Source organism: Cinclus cinclus, chromosome 1 (assembly GCF_963662255.1).
Source record: "Cinclus cinclus chromosome 1, bCinCin1.1, whole genome shotgun sequence".
Taxonomy (NCBI): Eukaryota; Metazoa; Chordata; class Aves; order Passeriformes; family Cinclidae; genus Cinclus; species Cinclus cinclus.
This window is the reverse complement of record NC_085046.1, coordinates 17,979,479-18,001,019: the sequence shown is the minus strand read 5'-3', so window position 1 is coordinate 18,001,019 and position 21,541 is coordinate 17,979,479. Positions and strand designations below refer to the sequence as shown.

The window sequence follows — 21,541 nt, the reverse complement described above, 5'->3', positions numbered from 1 at the left end:
TGAGGCAGCATCTATTTAAAAATACCTGTACAAATATTTTTAGACCAAGGGTCCTAGTAAAACTGTGGACAATTTTGCAAATCAGAAAACATTTAACCTACTAGATGGTGGTGTTTTAGTCCAGTAACTAAGGAACAGAACATGAAAGCTTTCCTGATTTATTTTTTTGCTCATAATGTCTTATTTTTATTACAATATTCTTCTATATTGTTACAATTTCTTGCTTTACCTACAAGAAGTCTTAAGTCAGTCTTGTTTTATCTAGTTTAACACACATTTGGCATTGTGATCTAGCTGTTACTGAGCACAATGGGTCTTGCTCCAGTTCTAAAGCTCTCAAGAGCAGCTAAAGAACTGAACTCATATTCAAAGCCATATGTTCATATATAACCCTTTGGTCCTTCAAAGCTCTTACTCACATCCAACTTTCACCAGTACTGTTTTTAGTAGGTGAGCCAACAAAAAGACAGCTATGCTGTTTCAGAGCAATGGTCAAAGCAGGTCAGTAAGCTCATCATTTGTGCTCAGGGAGTGCAGCAGCAGCAAACTCTGTGATAACAAGAAAGATTATGTTTTTCATTCATTCTTTTCAGTCCCACCCTGCTCTGAAATAAACAGGGACCATACGCACATACAGGAGTTAGATGAAGGCAAGCATATAGGTTATCTATGGTTCCCCTAATATTCTCCCAATTCCAATTATCTTCACGTCAAGCAGTTTCTCTAGCCTGATATATATCTATTTAGATTTATTTATCTCAATCTGTTTTTCAGTTTTTTGCAGTTTCCCGTGAAACTACATAAACTTTCTGGATTTGCAACATCATGTTCATGAGGGGCTGCACACATCTGCTACTCACTATACAAGAATTCAGCTCATTTTGTGTTTGAACCTGGCTCCCACAAGCTTTGATGACATCTGGCTTGCAGAGTCACCTCCAAATAGTCTGCATCTACTGACTTCTATGTCACTTACAAATTTGTTCAAAATACCCCTCAAGAGTACTCCTCTGTAAGTTCTCTTTCTGGCTGAAGAGTTCTGATCTACTCATCTGTAAAGCCATGTTACACATAACACTTCCCACTATGCCTTTTTCTAAACCACCTGCAATTCCATTGTAACCAACCTCTTTGAAATCAGGTACCAAACTACACAGAGCAGGATTAATCATAAAGTTATACAATGGGATATGGATTCTTCTGTTTTGCTCTCTATTATTTTCTTAATAATTTCTGACAATTTGCATTAGTTTTTGGAATGATCCTGAGCTGATGTTTTCAATGAAGCCAGCACTGATAACTTCTCAAGGATCAAGGTCAGCTCAGAGCTCATTATCTTGTGCATGAAGTTTGGACAGATCCACTGTATCAACCTTTGCATTGCTAAGTATTTATATGCTGGGAAATTATTCTGCTATTTTGTTGCCCAAGTAGTCAAACTCCTAAGATCACTGCAGTTCTCCAGTGTTTGTTCTCATGTTCAATGTTCCACACAATACTGCCATTGATAAACTCTCTCACCTCAAGAATCAACTTTTTACCATATTGCCATCTTCACTATATGAATACATTGAACAGTAAAATTCCTAGCAGAAATTCAGCCAAACTGCACTGCTCTATTGAAAGAACCTTGCTCTCTTGAGAGAGATACTTATTTCTACTCTCAATTTCTCATCTTTCAATTATTTGTCTCGGAAATAGCCTTTCTCTTATTCCATGACCATTTTTTTTCCTTAGAAACCTATGAACCTTTTTAAACCCTTCTGGAAAATAAACAGACATTATCAATCAGATGGCCTTCTCCCTGCATGTTTGTTAAACTTGCTATGAAGCACAAAGGGTTTAAGGCAGGACTTCGCATTATAGAAGCAATGTTCAGGACTCCCTGCAGGTCATATTTACCTGATGCTCACGAATTCTTCTCTTTGTGTCAGTTTTTTTTTAGTTTTCTCTAATGACTTCTTGAAAGTACAGGCCTGTAAAGGTCCCTAAATTCCACTGACAACTTAATAAATACGCAGAGTGACACATTTGCCATTTCAGTCCCCAGGCACCCTTGAATATAAACAGTTACTTGAATTATTTAATCCTTAAATTTTCTTTGAACTCTGTGTTGCACATCCTCTGGTCCCAGTAACTTAAATAATTTAATCTTAAACAATATATTACAGAGGTTTAAAGGAACATTAATTTTAGAATTTTTCAAAGCAACTACATGTAAACATAAAGATATAAGTAATTGTCTTCTCTTATAAAGTTGTCAAAATAATAACCTAAACATAACCATTTTTGTTTATACTATTCCTCAAACAGGAACACCTTTGGCATTAAAAACATTAAAATATTAAACAATATACATACGTAGACAACAGCACCTAGAAAAGAGTGAGAACCTAAGAACAGAAGCATGAAGTTTCATCTCCCTCAGTATCAGGTCTATCACATGCAGCAGCAAATATTTTAGGACAGAGATTCTTTCCTTCCTCACAGCTTGGATTAGTAATTAACTAAGCATGAAGTTGAATCCATTTTGGTTACAAAGCCAATGATGAAGTTGTCCACTCTCCTCATCCCATTTTTGCTCTAAATCAACATCATAAGCTGGCTTTCTACATATTCAGTTTCTTACTTCTTACCATACCCTGATGCCTTTTCGTTTTTCTGTCTCATATATTTCTGCTGTCCTCTACAGCTTCAGATATAATATAGGAGGGAGAAGGAAAAAAAAAATTAAAAAATAAAACCCACCAAAAACCCCACTATCAGAAAGCTGTGATTTCTTTACTTTCTAAATCAAATTTCTTTACTTTCTAAACCCACAGCTGAAGAGAGTCCATAGGAATAGATAGTATTCCTTGGAGAGATTTTTCTAGACCTTGCCTGTTTGAGAATGTGGATTTCACAGACATTTCAATTAGTGCTGCCCTGAATGACTCTGTTACCCCTTGCAATTCCCTGCACTATAGACCATTTCCAGTACTCAACAGTACTTGCAGATTTATTTGAAACTCCTCTAGTGACATTTTGCAATAACAAAAATGTATCTGTTTCTTGTTCTTGACAAGCATTACTCTAAAGATTTTCCTTTCCATCTTAACATTACTTTGTGTCTATAAGAAGTCTTGATGACAGAAGCTGTCAAAACCTTTATAAAATCCAAGTGCATTGTAAAGCTCTAATAGTAAGGCATAACTTTTCTTTAAATTCACACTGACTTCTTACAATTATTTTTAAATTGGCATTCCTAATAGTACCATTCATTTCATAACTTAAAAAAAATGACTCAGTATGGAATTCATGCTAACCAGTCTGTACTTCCCAGAATCCTCAAGCAAGCTCAAAAATTGGTATCTTATTTCTATCTTTCATTTCAAGGCTCATTTAAGTAATTGCTAAAATATTAACAGCAGTATTAAATGGATTTGATATTGGAGTTCTTTTCAGGTCAACGAATGGTGAAGACCATTGTTCCAAGCAATTTGTTATTTATCATCCTCAGATGAACACTTCAATCTAAAACATTCCCTTCTCACTTGTCTTCAATACATGATGTCAAAAGTCTCTAAACTTCTTGTAGTAAACATGGGTGAAAAGGACTTTTAGCCCTAGCATCTTCTAGAAACTGCCTTATATTTTGATCATGCAATATTTCATCAAAATCCTTGATAATGTTCCTTTCTCTATTTCTTGGGAAAACAGAAAGTTGCAATTTTTTGTTCTTGGGCTTTCCTTATTCTGGATTTGCATAAGCCTTTCCCTTTCTGAAGCTCTTCACCACATTGGCCCCCCAAAGCTGCTATCTTCACTTTGTGGTCTGAGACAAAAATAACTTAATTCCAGTAAAATGGTTATATTTGTGATTCCTCCTCTGGCCACCATATTAATTATTCACAATTTTGACAATTTTGATTTGCCTTCAAGCTATACATTAACCCATCCTAACTGCATGTCAACGGATGATCTGTAAGCATTGAAACAAACAAACAACAATTCCCCCATGGAAAAAAACAAAAAGAAAACTCAACTCTGAGAGTTCCAGCATATTATAAACCAAAACACAAATATGTCCATAAACATATAAGGCAAATACAACACATCTGATACATTTTAGGGTAAACAAAACCAGTTGCCATCTATTCAGAAACAACAACGAAAATATTTATTTGCAAGCACACTTCACAGCTAATGCAGGTCCAAAAGTAATTACTATTCAGTTCTCTCATTCCTAAGATGTGCCTCTCCCTCCCTCTCTCTCTCTATATATATATATATATGAGATTCATAAACATGTATCTTACTTAACGCCAGCAGGAAGCTGTAATGAACTAGAGATTCTCCTACCACCACCTTCAGCAGTATTATTTGGTGATGCCAGCTTATTCCTAGATTTGGAATAAGCCATACCTTAAGACTGAAGAATTTGTGTTCAAAAAGACAGGCAAAAAGCAGGGGAGAAGGAGAATTAAATATAAATCAAGTTAAATACCAGCTACATAGAGCAGTAAGATATTTTTTAAATTTAGGACTATATTCAGAAAGTTGCAGATACTTGAAAAACAGTATTAATCAGTCATCTTACAGAAAAGGTGGCAAACAGACTTGAAAATGAAGCACAGGATGTGCTGTATACTCATGAGTGGTATTACTCTACACTCGTTCCAGCATCTCTGCCTATCACTGTCTTCCTCCCAGACCAAGTAAACCTTTAATAACAAGTATTTTCTCCCATAAAGGTCCCTCTCCAAATATCAGCAGGCACCATTTCCAGCCCTTCAGTAATTTCTAGATTTTCTTTATATCTATTTTACATCTTTTTTTAATGTAAATCTCTAAATGACAAAAATACCCACAACAAAACATTAGAGTTGATTTTACTTCCCCTTTCCTACTCATTATTTATTTCTACTTCAAGAATTCAGAGCCAAGAGGAGTTTTGAATACTGACTTTAAAAATGCTCCAGTTCTTCATCAATAATCTGTAGAGGAAGGCACAGCTAAGCAGAATTCTTAGGTTTTGCTAACAACAAATACAGGAACAGGAATACCTTAAAAACAACTTTGTATTACTTTAAGCAAAATACTTTATTGTCAGTAGAGGTAAAAGTGCTCAAAAACAATGACTTGTTAATGCCTAGTCATTGGTATGAAATAATCTGGTTAAAGCTACATCACCCTGGAAAAACAGGGGATGTAAAAGAACGAAAACAGTATTTTGTTGCAAAAATCTTTAGAAATATGACAGAAAAACTGAGAATTTTTTATCAGTTGACTGTGGGCAGAATTTTGGTAGCTAAAGCAGCCGCTCTGAAAGGAGGTGAGGAGCTGCCCTGTGTTGGGCACTGCAGACCCACCACAGGACACAGCTGAGCCCGTGAGTCAAGCTGGTAGCACCCCTGGAAACCTCTGGGCAAAGTGCTGAGGGGAAGTGTGAGGAACAGGGACCAAGGTCAGAGGAAGGCAGAAACTCCCTGGCAGCCTGTGGAATAGACCATGCTGGAGCAGAGACCCATGCTGCAGCCTGTGGAGGACCCACACTGGAGAAGAAAAAGGTGTGAGAAGGAAGGAGTGGCAGTGAGGAACTGTTCCAGACTGATCAAATGGTCCCTACCCCAACCCTCTGGGCCACTGGGAGCAGGGAGGAGGGAGAAGAATTGGGAAAGGAGTGAAGTTGAGCCTTCGACTTCAAGGGGAGCGAGAGAAAGGTGTTCTAGGTCTTGTCTTGATTTCTCACAATCAAACTGTATTTTACCTGGCAATAAATTAAATTTTTCCCAAGTCAAGTCTATTCTGTCTGTTGATCTCCATACCTTTACCTCAACCCATGAGCTTTTTAATCTTATTTTCTCAGCCATTTGTGTTGAGAATAAGGAGTGAAAGAGAGGCTGGGTAAGGCCCTGGCAGCCAGCCTCAGCACACCCACTGAAGAATTATGAAGCACAAAAATAAATGGTTTGTATCTAGGAGAAGTTCTAGAGAAGAAGTTTTTGGTGATATCCCCTTAAAACTACAGATTGCCAGCATCTACAATTGCTGGTGCTGGTTGCAACAGCACAAATACCAGCTTTTAAGTAAAACTCTCCTAGCAATAAAATAGTCTGCAGATCTACCTCCATAAGAAATAAATACAAAAAAATTATTACTTATTGGTATAACATAACAAACTGGTTGAATTTCCTACACCAACTAATGACAATTTTAATAAAAAGTTATTCCCTCAGTGATTTAGGTGCCTCTGAAAATAAATTATTCACAATTTTTCTTTTTTTTTTACTACATTATAAAAAAGGAAAATCATCCATGGATGTCTACATTCCAAAAATTGTTGTCATCCCTTTTAAGGCAGAACATACTGGTTAGCTTCACTTAAATGCTGAAGCCCTTTCATGATCTCAAAAGTTCAGAGAGATTACAGATAATCACAATTCTATAAAATACAGATAAAATGAGCACATATGAAAAAGACATGCAACCAAAAAAAGAGGCTGTTAGACTGTAAATGTCCCCATTTGAAGTCAGAGAGCAATTACTCCCTACATAGCCTGCAAACCAGAAGTATCAGAAGCCTAAATCATCTTTCTACCCTTGGTTTTCTTTAACTAGAGGTGTTTGGAAGAATCACTTCTACTACAGTTTTACTTGATCAGGAAGATATAAGACATCACTTATATCTGATGAATAAGATGTTTCTCCCAGAATATTTTCTTCCAGTCAATTAAAACTGACATCATCCTGGAATTGTTTGAGACTAGGACTAAAGTCCATGAGTAAATACACACCACTTAATACAGGGAGCTGAGCAGCTGAGGTTGGAAGGCACCTCTGGAGGTCATTTGGTTCGACACTTGGCTCAAGCAGGACCACTAGAACCAGCCACAAAGGATCCTGACCAGACAGTTTTTGAATATCTGTCTCCAAGGAGGGAGACTCCATAACCTCTCTGGGCTACCTGTGCCAGTGGTCTGCCCCTCTCACAATAAGAATGTTCCTGATGCTCAGAGAGACACATTTGCAACTGCTCTTGTATCCTGAACCACAAAGACCTGTTAAAACAGTTGAATTTCGGTGAAGGTCCAGGTCATTTATCAATTAGGAAATCGTTAAGAAAAATAAAATGTTTTTCAAAGTTATACTTCTTAAAATTCTACACAGTTTTCTTACACTGTACTTTCTCCTTTCCTAAGCAGATCCACCAGTCATGCTGAAATCACTGTTTGAAGACACTAAGTTAGGAGGTTGGGACTGGAACTGAAAGACTGTTCTGGTCCTGGCCAGAAGAGAATTAATTTTTGCAGTAGCCAGAAGGAAGCATGGTTAGGACACAGAGGTTATTCTATACCACCTCATGTCATTTTCTGTGGACAGGGGCAGGGCTCCCTTGTGGGTGGCAGGGGCAGAGGTGAGGTATTGTCAGGGGGCTTCTGTGGGAGTTGAGCAATCACATGTGAGCAGCTCACCTTTTCCTGTAGACTGTCTCATTACTATTGTTGATGTTCACCTTATCTCATTGCTGTTTCCAGTAAATTGTTCCCATCTCAACCCATGACCTTTATCTTTTGTGCCTCCAAGTCTCCACTGCAGCCCATCACAGGGAGAGGGGGAGTGATCAAGCAGCAGTGCATGGTTTGGAGTACATCATCGAGAAACCTAAATTGGGAAATAACATTCCAAAAACACAACACTGTTCTGTGATGTCCTCTCCAGCAAGAGTCTCTCTGAATGATACTCAGTGCCCTCCTTGGTAGTGAAACTGCTGTGTCATCACCACAGCATCTAACTGAGGCACAGTTCATGGCAATACCTGAACTTATGTAACAGAAATACAACTAGAGATTCATGTCAGCCCTAAGATACAATTTTTCATGAAGCAGGACTGAACACCAGAAAAAAATGATACTCTAAAATTCTGGTTCTTTGCAAAGATCAGCATATCTTAAGAACTTTATGAATCTGGTAATATAATTGGGATGGCATTAAATAATGTGCATGATACTTTCAATTTATACATAAGCTGGAAACTCATCAACTGCAAGTGATAAAGAACCAGGTTTACTAGGTAAGAAGGGTCACTATAAGCTTCCACTGTTATTCAGGGATCAAAACAACAAAAGATACTTCCAAATGGATGAAATAAGATCCCTCCAGAGATGCAATCTTACTTTAGGCCAGGTTTTGCTTTGCTTAATCACAGTTGTCCAATTATATTCACATCCCTACAGCCAGTAACCTGAACAGAACAAAGTAAGAAATCATAGAAGAAGGACATGAGCTCTTGGTTTATTATTATTTACCAGAAGTTTATTCTGGACAGTAGAAAATGCTTCAATGTGATTTTCAGCATGCTAAAAGGACCTGGAAGGTTCAGAGGGGAAAAGAAAATCTTAATCTATTCTGATAAGGACCTTGTTACATAGCAAGTTCTCTCCACCATTAACATAAAAATGTGTTAACTAGCTGTTTGCAATGCATCAACTCATAAACCATTTTCTTTCTAAAAGAAGGAGCTAAAGCCAAAGTAGTAAAGCATCTGTCTCTAGCAATACTCACCTGAAAAAGGCCACTGCTCTACAACACAATTTTTCACACTTCAGGTTCTACCAGGCTTTGGGTTTAGACTTAACACAAAGCTTTCTTTAACCTACGACTGTTAACATGACCAAGTACATGCATAGATGTTTCAAATACCCATCTATATTACCATAAAGCAACCAGAGTATTCCTCCTCTGAAAGAGATAGTTTTTAAAAACATGAGAAATAATTTGAATTTCAACATATTTTTATGGCTTTCTAAATTAAATTGTTCCAGCATATTTACACAATGCCCAGGTAATTATTTTTCTTTTTGTCATTACAGCAAACCATAAGGGGGAAGAGGTCGCCGCATTTTCAGAATCAAATCCACTTTTGCATCATGCATGCCAGAGGAAAAATGTCACAATTAAATGGTTCATAAGTATAACACTAAAATTACTATTTAAGTTAATGTAATTGAACAGAAATTAAAATGTAGTTTTTAATTGCATATTACAACTTAAATGGTAGCACTTAGCAGAAAGCGTTAACTCATTTATTTTTTAATTGTTAGCTGCTTCAAGGCAATTGTTTTAATGCAGAAAAAAGTGAGAAGCTCTTCAGTAAATTTGATTGTAGGACACTCAGGCATATAGATCAAATAAAATATAGGTTCGATAGGTAATTAGGTTTGGTCTGTGATACATTAATGTGGAGACAAATTCTGAAAGAAAGGGAGTGAATGTTTTTCATTCTCTCCCAAGCACCACTCTATATAGATTCTTAAATGCAGTTTGAAAAGTATTTCCATTTGACAGAAAACATGAAACTGAGAATCTTCTGTAGTACATAGGTCAATGAATTCTTCAGGAGAATTTTGTAAATTTCATAAACTTCAATAAGTACATAGGGTAGTAAGTCTCAACAGATTGCATGTGGAAGCTTATTTCATAATTACTTGACACATTATAATCTTTAGCCATGCTGAATTCACTGGAGAAGACAAGCTCAAGGGCATGCAGATACATTAAAGCATATGATTAGTCCTTACTAATAAGGAGTGCTTTTCCTTGCAAGGTTATTATTGCACTCATGAAAGTGTCAAATATTTTACAGCATCAGGCTGTATACTCTTCTTTTATCGACTTCAGTACAACATGGCAGGATATGAGTATTCTGAAAACATTAACATATGGTATTTAAATACCATTCAATACACTAAACCATCCTATGACAGTGTCCTAATGAACAAGATACTATTACACAGCCAATCCTGCTGACTGCTCTGCAGGGCTGTCCTCTTCTCCCTCTTCTGTCCTCTGTCCAGCTTCTCTGTGAGGCTTCCTGGCACAATTTGTCATAAGGTCAAGATCTCACCTCAATAACATTTGGATTTTTTTGGTTTTGTGGTTTTGATTTGTTTTTTTTTTTTTTTTTTTTTTTGCATTGGTCTATTGCTGGCAACATATTTCTCCTACCTTCATTCATCTTAAACAGCTTATCTAAAATTAGGGGGCTTTTTGTGTCCCTTGACTTCCTCCAAATATAGTTTTAGCTGTCTCCCTCTGAAGTATTTCACCACCACACATAGTGTCTAAATAATGTTCTTCCTTTCACATCAAATGCAACTAAATTCTTTTACTAGAAGTGCTATCTTGCTCTAATGCCCTAAACCAGCCCGAATATTGTGATCTCTTAAAACTTAACTCAAATGCAGGAGGTACTTTATATCCCCAAAGTGTGTAGACATACTGTGGAATCCAGAACTGTGTAAGTATTACTCAGGTCTGCCAGTATGCTAAAACCCAAAGGCAAAATTCAGCACCCTTCTACAAAGGCACAAGATGTCCAAAGATTATAACATTCTGCTATGAAGAATACCAAAACTAGAGATTTGCTTTCAACATACAAATTCACTTTTGCAGAGAAAAAAAAGAGAATGATATCTAGCTGACAACCTAACAGATGTTCAGGCATGGCTCAAGGCAAGTGAGAGTCTTGGCTAGAAAGTAGTAAAAAAAAAAAAAAAAAAAAAAAAAAAAGGAAAGGGAAAAAGAAAAAAATTCTACTGTCCCAGCAGAATATGCCTGAAAGAATCAGAAACATCATATGCATTTAGGACCATAAACAGGCTACCTGGAAAATGTCATCAACATGGTCCATGCTAAACTCAAGTTCAGTTGTGTTTTCCAACAATCTTAAGTTGTAAAGTAATAATGAAGGGGGGGAAGGGGGAGGGGAATCTGAAAAGTTTTCACATATTCATAAAATACAAATCTGTGATGACAACCTCAAGCAGAGCACTGCCAAAAACCTCCCAAAACTCAAAATTGTTAACTGTCATGAAATAATATACATGCAATTGAAAATAAGGGAAATGCCAGTAGAACTAGTAAAAATATATAAACAGTGAACCTGCCTGTCAAATTCCCAAATATAACCACAAAGTTTGGGCTAATTAAAAATCAAAGGTAGCCCTTCTTTCATACACACAGATTTTTCCTTCCCATAATTTGTGGCCATTTGAAAATGTCCCATTTAACATCAGTCTCATTCTTCCTGCGCTCACTTTCTCATTACCAGGCAAGTTTTCTGACCAAGGACAATAAAAAAAAGTGCTCAGGGCAGTGATATACTGCAGTTACTGGTATATATCCAGTCATTGAGACCAGTATCATTAAAAAAAACCCAAAACACACTCATACACTAGAAGCTACAAACCTTGATCCTCTATTGATATATTTTCTTTCTAGACCTAGCCCAATCCAGATTTCCAACATCAATTACAAATATCACGGAATGCATAAATGTACAGTAAAAATTGAAGTATTATGTTTCCCACGTTCATGTTTGCACATTTCTTAAAAAAACCCAAACAAACAAAAAAAAAAAAAAAAAACAACAAACCAAAAACAAATCTAGCCACACAGTTTAATTTATGATTAAAAAGAATACCACTGGGAGAACTTTGGGTGGTCAGAATGCTGATGCTCCCTAAAGATGTCTGTGTAAAAAAATCTGATGCTATACTATACACCAGGTAAAGGCACACTGTAAATGCATGCTACTTTGTGAAAGCCTGGAGGCTGCAGAAAACCACAAGCTTTCCACAGTAGCCAATTGCAAACGATGCAAGAACATCCACTCCCTCACAATTTGCATCTCAAGTCACTATTTAAAAATTATTTTAAAAATTCTGCATTTTAGAAATTATAGAAAGTGCCCTCAACTAATATGATAAACTAACCTTACTACAATGTACCATTTCTCACACTGTGCCAACTTTAAGAGTGCTCTCCTCTTTTGCAGGTTTGGGTAAGTAATATATTATGCAGTAGCATTTTATAAGAATGGTTATGGACACAACTCCTATTTCTTTAAATGGAATACAATTGCATGCTCAAGTACGAGAATTTGAAGACTAAAGGTGATCTTTTCAAGACGGCATCCTGCCTGACAAAACCCACACAGAAAATGGTTGATCAACAGGACTAAGATTCTCTGAAAATTCTGAAGTAACAAAATGCTTATGTCAGAAGTATTGAATTGTTCCTTAGCAAGGCAGGATTACATATTTATCTTTAGTACGATAACAAAAACCAAACAACCATCACACTGCTCAGTTTATTCTTAGTAATTGGAGTTTACCACAGATTACAATTTCTGGGTAATTTCTATAAATAAATTTGACCAAACCTCACTATATTCATGGACCCAGGAAGAAAAGGAAAGGAGAGCAGCAGCACTGTGCACTGTGAAAGAAAGAAAGAAAGAAAGAAAGATGCTGAATCTAACCAGATTTTAATTGGTTTGTCTGGAAAATATGATATAGAAACATCACTATGGATTTACACTTATAAATTAAAACTGGATTTATTTGAAGCTAACTTCCTTCTCCACCTTAAAGACAGCTAAAATCATATGAAGAAAAGTAAGTAACTGTTTTGCAACAGTTTGCACTTTTCAAATTCATGTTAAAAGGCTAAAAAGTGCGGAAGTGAATTGAGCTACAGAACTCAGTGCTATAAACTGCAAATTCTTTCTGATCCCTAAGTTGTGGATCCTGTGAAAATCCCATTTCAGGGATATTTAACATCCTTGCCTCTCATTTGTTGCCAAAATTGTGAGGACACAAGGATTGTTGAACTGCTCTCTCCCTTCTCTTGCATGGGCAGGCAAGTGGGGCAAGGTCACAGTGATTAACCAGCTTTCATATCTTCTTCCAGCTCATACCCCTGACATGTGCAACTACTCCCTTCTGCTTCTTTACTCTTCCTTTTCAGTTGAGATAGGAGTGACGTTGTCTGGGGAAATGAGAGAACTCTACCTAGGAAAACCAGGATTTCCACCACCCCCTCACTCCAAATCAGAGTATTGCTAAATCAGAGCAATCCCATCAGATTTTTTTCTAGATCTTCCCAGACTGTGGGGAAAACAAAACTGATGCAACAAAAGCTATTAATTACAAAAGCACTGCACAATTTCTTGCAAATTTATGCAAAATGGATATGACCTTCAGGACAGAAGAGCCACTGACAGTGACAAAAGTCAGATCTTTAAGGACTGACTGGGAAAGCTCAATTTCCAGTTTCTCCTCACAGGAATGAGGTTTCTCTTTTGTCAACTACCATGTTTTTCTGTGATAGACAACTACCAGATCAATCTCAGAAATGCAAAAGACTCAAGACCTGAGGCAGAATAACAAGTCCAACCACAGCTATGTAAGTTAATGTAAAAAGCTATACAGCCCTAACCCAGGCAGGTGCCTTAATTGAGATTATAGTACTGCCCAGTCCAGAAACAGAGCTGCATTTTAAAAACACTGATTGTCCCCACAGGCCAATACTTTGTACAGTTAGCCAGAGCTCTTTGGTAGTTTTCAAGCCGACAGTCCCAAAAAACTGAGGACTACAAACTGAAAGTACATGTGTGAAACTAGTCAGATCGAATTATGGCAGCAAGTCACATCAATCACTTCTTCTGGAACAGAGATTCAGTTGGAAAACTATTGAAAGCTAAAATTTGACACCACAACATCTATAGCAGGGTGTTGAAATCAGTGTATTACTCTTGTCTGTACAAGACAATAACCCATGCCACTATATTTAATTAGAAGGAAAGTTTAAAAACTCAATCAAAATCAGGAAGTATCAGGCAAATGTCAACTGTATGGCCTTAATTCAATACATATGCATGGCTGATTTATGTTTTTAACTAGTGCATAAGTGTTTATATAACATATTGTTACTATCTTTAGGAAATGTCCTTAGGGAAATATATATTTTGGCTCTTTGTTTCCTTTGCAATTTAGACTAAATTTTGGTTGTGCTGTGAAACATACCATTTTCAAACCCCCTTCTTTTTTCTGGTTGTCACATCGAATAATGTCTCCATATAATTTAGATAAATTTTAATATTATCTTTAAATGTTCATAGCATGACTTTTTGCTTGCACCTCTAGCTGGCCTGAGCATGATATATTTGAAAGCAGGATATTACTGAATGATCTATATTCTAAAAAAACACCATTACTTTGTAAAAATACAAGAGTAAATAAAGAAATAAGGTTACCTATGCTTTGTTAACCTAACCTAACTAAAGGCCAAAGAGAGAAAGGCAAAAAAGCAAATACATATATTACACATACTTACATAGCAGTTATTCAGTTTGGGTTTATTCACAGTCTTTACATAGTCATGACCTATTTCAGGCAAAACTCTGTAACTCTTGGTTTAATGCTTACTATTTGTGACATTTGTCTCAGTTGTAAAAACTATTTTCTCTGAATCCAAGGCTAGAAGAAATTAATGACTTCATTATGTGTTTACAAATACAGTTTGTTCTTTGAAGTATATTTGCCATAACATTGAAATCACCAACTTGAGATGCTTATAAAAGAATATATCATCATCCTATCATTTTATTCTTCTTTAAAAAAACCCAAGGCCTAAAAAGCCTTGCATATTTAATACAGCAGATTAAATTAGATACCTGACCCTAATGATTTGATATTAACAGCTCAAAAGCAGACAAGCCTTATTCTAGATTTAAATATGTGGGTCATCCTCTCCAAGGAAAACTTAATAATTAAAAATAATTTTTTTTAGAATCACATTTATTCTCTCCTTAAAGCTATTCAAGTCCAAAGTAAAGTAGTTAGAGGCTTAAATACTCAAGATAGAAGCCTGAAAAGAAGGTTATTGTCTGCATTTAAGGAAAGATGATTCAAAGAGCACATAAAAGTAAATAAAGTTATTGTTTCTAAAGAAAACAGACTGGATAGAAATATGCTAAATACACTAATTTCCTCGAAATAGACTGCTCTGGTTCAACAGTCACAAAGAAAAACAAATTAGCCAGAAAACCAACAAAAACTTAGCTGTCAGTTAAAATGCTTGAAAAATTGAAAAAAAAAAAAAAAAACATTCTGGTTTTCTTCTGTTCATTAGGCTGACTTAGTTGGCGGCTAGCAAATAGGAAAAGAAAGGAATAATATAACTAATATGTAATTACATAAACATTTTAGAATAACCAAGATGTCAAACTATTTTATTGGCATATCCTCTTCTCTTCATCAGCAACATAACTTGTAACAAAAGGATGCTTTCTCCACACTCTCCCTGGGTGCCACAGAAGATCATGGAGCAGATCCTCCTGAGAACCATCACATCTGCAGGACAACCAGGGGATCAGGTCCAGCCAGCACAGGTTTGTGAATGGCAGGCTCTGCTTGACTGACCTGATCTCCTTTTCTATGACAAGATGACACACTGAGTGGATGAGGGAAAGGCTCTGGATGTGCCCACCTGGACAATGTGTACAATTTTTCATTCATAGTAATAACTCTAATGTAAATATGCCAACTGCAGGAGTAGCCTATGCAACTTAAAAACTGTAGTTTTTTTTAACATGCAAACCCCAGTATTCTGCTCAGGCTGAGTCTGAAATATTTGCAGTGATGCCAAACATAAAAAAATCACTGGAAAGTCTGAACTCTTTAACACTTTCAGTAACACTCTAATGAAGATTTTATTTTTTTTAAATGAAGTATCTCTTCAGTAACATTACATTTTTAAGAGTTTGGTAATAGAATACGGAGATTTTTCACCTCAGGGTTACTAAATTCAATATGGCCCAGATCAATAATGACTCAAAGTCATCAACATTTGATGAGAATTTGGAGCTCAGGTTAAAATGTATTATGAACTTAGACTAGCTCCAATGAATAGCTTCATAACTGACACAAACTTGTATAGTTGCTTGCAGTCTCGACACAGAGCCTTAAATTCATTGGGAACACAGAGAAATTTACTTTCTGGACCTACAGCAATCCTTCTGAGTCAGGATTAAGGCCCAGCAGCTCACACTATGAGGAATCTCAGACTGCTAGCTGCTTATTTGTACCTGTCCCAAAAATAAAAGCGCATTAGAATCCAGACACACTTTTCAAACAGCACATTTACTTCATTGCTTAGAAAGAGAAAATAAATTATTTCAAAGCTAGATGACCTCAGGCTGCACACCTGAGAATAACACTTCCCCTCAAAGACTAATTTATTGTAACATCTGGTTTACACAGCACCTTAATCCTGCTAAGATACAAACTGCTTGTTTAAGAAATTAACATTTTTTAAAAGCTTGGAAACTGTATTCAGGTAATCTGTCATATGACATCTGATTAGCAGCAAATAATGTGGTGCTTGTTCTAAAGAAGAAGCATACTCAGATTTCAAAGCAGCACAGATGTGGGAAGATCCAAGGCAGAAGAGAGCAGGTGGCAGGCTAGCTGGCAATTATAAAATGTACAAGGTTATAAAATGACCAAGACTTAACTGTCAAACCTACACATTTTAAGCTAAAAAAATAGTAATTTAGCATTTGTATAGCATTTTGCCTTTTAATATTAAAAAGCAGAGAGATCCCTTTTGTACATTTGAAGTTACATCACTGTTCCACCGCCAGCTTTAAAATAAAACCTTCATGATTAAAAAGCTCACTCTATTATCAATATCCTATATCTGAAACACAGTGCTTTGATGGCCCAGGCTGAGAAAAAACAAAAGCACAAAATGCATTTGAACCAGAAAGGAGCTCAGCACCAGAATGATCAGAGTCAACAGTTCAATCATTAAGAAAAAATGGTAACTACGTCATTTCCAGCATCTAAATAAACTATGTAAAAACAATGTTTATATATACTTATGTATACTTTTATTTGACAGTAGTTTTAATAATCCTAATTTAAAGGTTAACATTATAACAAATTCAAGTGACGTATGCTAAGTTTCCCATGCTCTGTGCACAAAAAGTTTGTACTACTCCTGCTTTCATAAAATCAAGCCAGGTGCTCCTGCAATATCAAAAACACCCAAATGCCAAGAAGTGCTGCAGGATAACATGAAAAACAAAAATAATGAGAAACATAATTTTCTATCCATACATCTGGTCCAGCTGGAAGGGATCAGGCACTGTCTTTCTCCACCTTTATCTCCTCTTTACAGAGCAAGCAAATATCAAAAGGTCAAAAGTATTCACCAGTCATTGAGACAGAACTTGGAACTCTATCTTCATAGATGAATGAGTGAAATAATGATATGAAATGGAGATTCCAGTGGAGATGATGAGGAATCTGTAAACCAAAAGGAATTATAGTCCGGGTCCCACTGAAGACAATGATAAATCTCTCAATGATTTCTTAAGGGCCAAGATTTGCATGCAACAAAAATATTCTTCACATAAGCAATGAACTCTCATGAAAACAACATGTGTTACAAATCACAAAATCAAATCAGAACAAAAGACTATGAGGGAAATCCCACTGAGAGAAATGATTCATCAATAGCATAATTCCAAAAACAGTGAATACACATTCTTGCATGAATATTTGCAGAAATGATTGAACAAAATCAGATGTAACAAATATATCCTCTTAAAAGTTCCTTTTCTTTTTTCCAGCTCCACATAATAGGTTGCTCAACAGGGAAGTAAAGTGCTAAATGACTACTAACTAATGCAATAGTGGCTTAGCAACATATTCAGGCTACAAAATACTACATCTCAAAGTAAGTCCATTCCCTCTAAATTTCCCTTAATTACTAATAAGCATACATAGCACAAGTTTTCCAGTCACCTTTTAGTGAGATACAGGGAAAAAAAAAAAACCTCAGAAGGGAAGTTGAGCTAAGTAAATTAAGATCTCAACAACCTGTAAGATCTTGCAGATCTTCCTTTCAAAAACAGAGCACAAACATTCAGTGATAAAACAAAATAATCTTTGAAATAAGCTTGTTCTTATCTTGTTTTGCTTTGAAGAGTTTTGTTGATCAGCATGAGAAGAAGCTTTTAGCAATTCCTTCCAGGTTCTTACTCATATGCAGTTTGCATGAATAGTAAAACCAGCACTATATGCAATTTAGTCCTAGGTAAGTACATGATTTCCTAAATGGCAAAAAAACACCCAAAACCGAAAAACCCTCTCTAGAGTCCCATTACTTCATTTCCATGCTCTCAAATACAACTGAGTCAGCTCACACTATTTCCAACAGATTGAGTTGAAGAACAGAACAGATGGAAAGGTTTCATAAATGAAACAGGTAACATGCTCTTGGTATGTGCCTCCACCCACATGTGTTCCCAAATCTGAATTTAAGCATCCTGGCTGAAAAGCAAATTGAGTATTTCTTTCTCTCAGAATTTATGAAAGGTAGTAAGTCATAATAAATTATTATAATTTTACCTAAAACAAAACTGGAACAGACTGGAAAAGCATTGTATCCCATTATTCCCACACAACCTCCCCTTTTTTTGTGGTCAAAAATTCCAACTATTTAAGTTTCCCTGATAAATATGATTTTCTACATTTGCTACTACTGTTGACCTAGTTTTCCTGTTAAGTATTATTAAAAAAAAAAGTACAATTAAAACTATACTAGAAAGGTACTAAAGGTAGATGTATCACTGCTACAAAGAAATACATAAAAATTACCTCTCTGTTTTGCAATACTGATATTATCTATCTCCCAACAGCTTGCTTTCTTTTATTATTTAATTTAATTTTCACTCCTAACTAAAGAGTAACAACATGGCAAGACTAGCTCCTTATGGACATAAGCTCAGCACATTCTCAAACTTGGGCAGAAAAATAACTTTACAATGCTGTAAGCATGTTTTCATCCAGCTATGTAACTTCATGAAAAGAAAAGGAAAAACATTCCTCTTTCTCCTTCCCTTGGTAGATCATTTTACAATGCCCAAGAAGGAAGTTGTTTTCTTCTCTACAACCTGTTCTTTATCTAATTCAATACTTAAATCCTATGGAAGCAGTAATCAAAAGGAATAAATCACAAGGAAAAAAAGAACTCAAAGTATTCAAAAATAATAAATCAACCTAAGAACTGAACATAATCTAATCTTTCTATGAAATTAGGCACTTTGCACAGTACAGCGTTTCCAGAACACTAGTTCATGGATTAATAGGCACCTCTAAAAATACAAATACCAACAGTTCAGAGCAGTTGATGAACAACATTAAATTATTGTAATCATCTACACTTGGGATGCCAATAGCAGGGAAAGCAACTCCATTTGTTACTCCTGGAAGAATGACAAAGTAATCTACTACTTTATCAAGCTACTTTGATGTTGACTGGTACACAGTCCACATCCTGGAGCTACTACAGAAGACAAGGGAGAAAGAAGCTAACAGGCTTCCTTATGAGTGAAGAATGACAATCCCAAGAAAAGGTCTGATGACAAAATGATTTATGACAGAGTAACATTTTGCTAAAACAAGCAGAACTGAGAGGCAGACATTACACACCGCTTAGTTTCATGTCCATGCAAGAGGCAGAAGAGGGATGCTGGCCCAGTTCACATCCATGATGTGATGAAAAATATGTATTTCTAAAATGGAAAATGTGTCAAATGACAGTGAGGAACAATTCACTTGTGGTACAACCCCTTTCCCAGTGAGCTTATTACAAATCATATGACACAGCCCTTCTCCTATTAGATACAAATGACTCCTACAGGCTCCTCGAGCCCGTGACATAGAGTCTCCATTTCTTTGTGCAGTTTATGAATCTGTTTCCCTCCACAACTGTATTAAATGTTGATGTTGCACCCTAATAACGTTAGCTGTCAAGCAAAGGAAGCACGACTCATCAGTTTGTTCAGGTCACTCTTCCCCAGACAGCATACCTAACAACCACCTGCTTGTCCCTAAAAGGCAAACCCCTTTTATAACAGAATATGATTTTTAAAATACACTAAGTTATCAAAGCAATGAGATGCTGAACATCCAGATGGAAGTGTAGAAAATCAAGTTAATTCTGTTGAGGACATCTGGAAGGACGGACCTACAACTAGCTCTCCTAGTAGTGTCTCTGAAGACACAGTTTCTATATATTTTGTGAGGAGGTGTAGATTTATAGATGGAATAGGTCCAGTCTTATTCAATTTCTCCATTTTCATGGAAATTCAAAGACAGACTCAATTTCTGTCTTCGGGGAGGGGAAGATGAGTTTGGGGATCCAGATGGTCAAGCATGCAACCAACCCAACTTCACTTCAAGCACACCCTTTTCACCTGTCTTCCAAGGGAGGCAGATTTTCAAGACAGCAGACTAATTTACAATGTTTGTTCTCAGTTCCAACGTGAAAATTATACATTTTCAATCTAGTATGACTCAATAAAGTTTACCTGAACACGATCATACTAACTGCCACTAAGAACTCTTATCTCTGAGTAGAAAGAACCTTAACAGGCCTAAACTGAATTGTTAGAACTGTTCCATGCATCAGATAAAATGCACAAAGTACGTAATCAGTTGTATAATCAAAAGATAATACATCTGCATATTACAAAGAGGTCTCTTCTTTCTACTTTGCTTTTAATAGAGAAAAATCTATACTTGCAAGCAAGATGTTATTAACTGCAATTAAGAGAAAGAACCAAGCCTCATACAACTTGACAGCATTACATTCTACTAATTTCTAGTGAGCAAGAATAGTATTTATATTAGAAACCATAGAGAGCTTTCATATGGCTTAATCAACGACATCCTGTTATAACAACATTTCCAGTATCATTACACAAATTACACTGAACATTAATATAATTTTTTCTGTTATATCTCTGCCAGACAATTAATACTTCTCTACACTTTAATCATATATGAATATTGTGGTGGTATACACACAATATTCTGTTTTCCTGAGAGGCAAGCAAATGAATCAACATTTAAAATATATAACATGAAAGATTTTGAACTTACCTTCTTTTTCTGGGTTCTGTTCCTGCCTCCCAACCAATCATCCATCTGTTCCTCAATCTCTTCAATTGAAGCTCCATGATCATAAGATGGTATATACGCACTTGATTCCAGAGCTGTGTATACAGGGAATTCTAATTTTGGTTTCTTGACTTTAGGCTTCTTCTCTTCTACACAAAAGCAAAAAAGAAGAAAAAGTAATGCTACTAGTACTGCAGGCATTACTGAAGGTAATAATTCAGAAGCAGGTTTAGCTCCTCTACTCTTAATCCTATCTTAAAACTTCCACTGAGGGAGTGGCTTTAATTTCTTTGTTAAAAAGAGAAGCAGAGTTTTCCATAATAATTTTATTTTTATTAGATGTCAATAGCAATGCACTCACTTAGCCCCTCTTCCATCTGAACTATGTCTGAAAGGGCCAGATAAGTTAGCTCTTGTTACTGCTACACCACTTGGTAAAGAAGATTAGTACAGGCAAAAGCACAGGAGCTGTTAAAAGATTCTGAAGTCCAGCTAGCTTCCAAGAACTTGGCAAAGGTAGAAAGGTGAATTTTAGACAATTATGTATTACTTCATGGTCAGCTATGCTAAATAGAAGCTTCTGAGTCAACAGATAGCTCCACTATTCCCAGATGTCTCCAAGTACAAATAGTTCTGTTCTAGCACTTGCACATTTAGGAAGATGTAAATGTTGGGCCTCATTTCTATCAATGAATACTGTTTTCTGCTCTCTCTACTCTTCAAATAGTATTAAATGGGAG

General features: G+C 36.1%; 1 protein-coding gene across 1 annotated transcript in view; it reads right to left on the bottom strand.

Moving 5' to 3' along the window:
- Positions 1 to 21,541, bottom strand: part of DNAJC1 (DnaJ heat shock protein family (Hsp40) member C1) — a 107,442-nt gene that overhangs the window by 20,474 nt on the left and 65,427 nt on the right. The window contains exon 8 of the mRNA XM_062494412.1: positions 20,784 to 20,950. Within this exon, the coding sequence (XP_062350396.1) occupies positions 20,784 to 20,950 (167 nt within the window). The remainder of the gene's footprint in view (positions 1 to 20,783; positions 20,951 to 21,541) is intronic.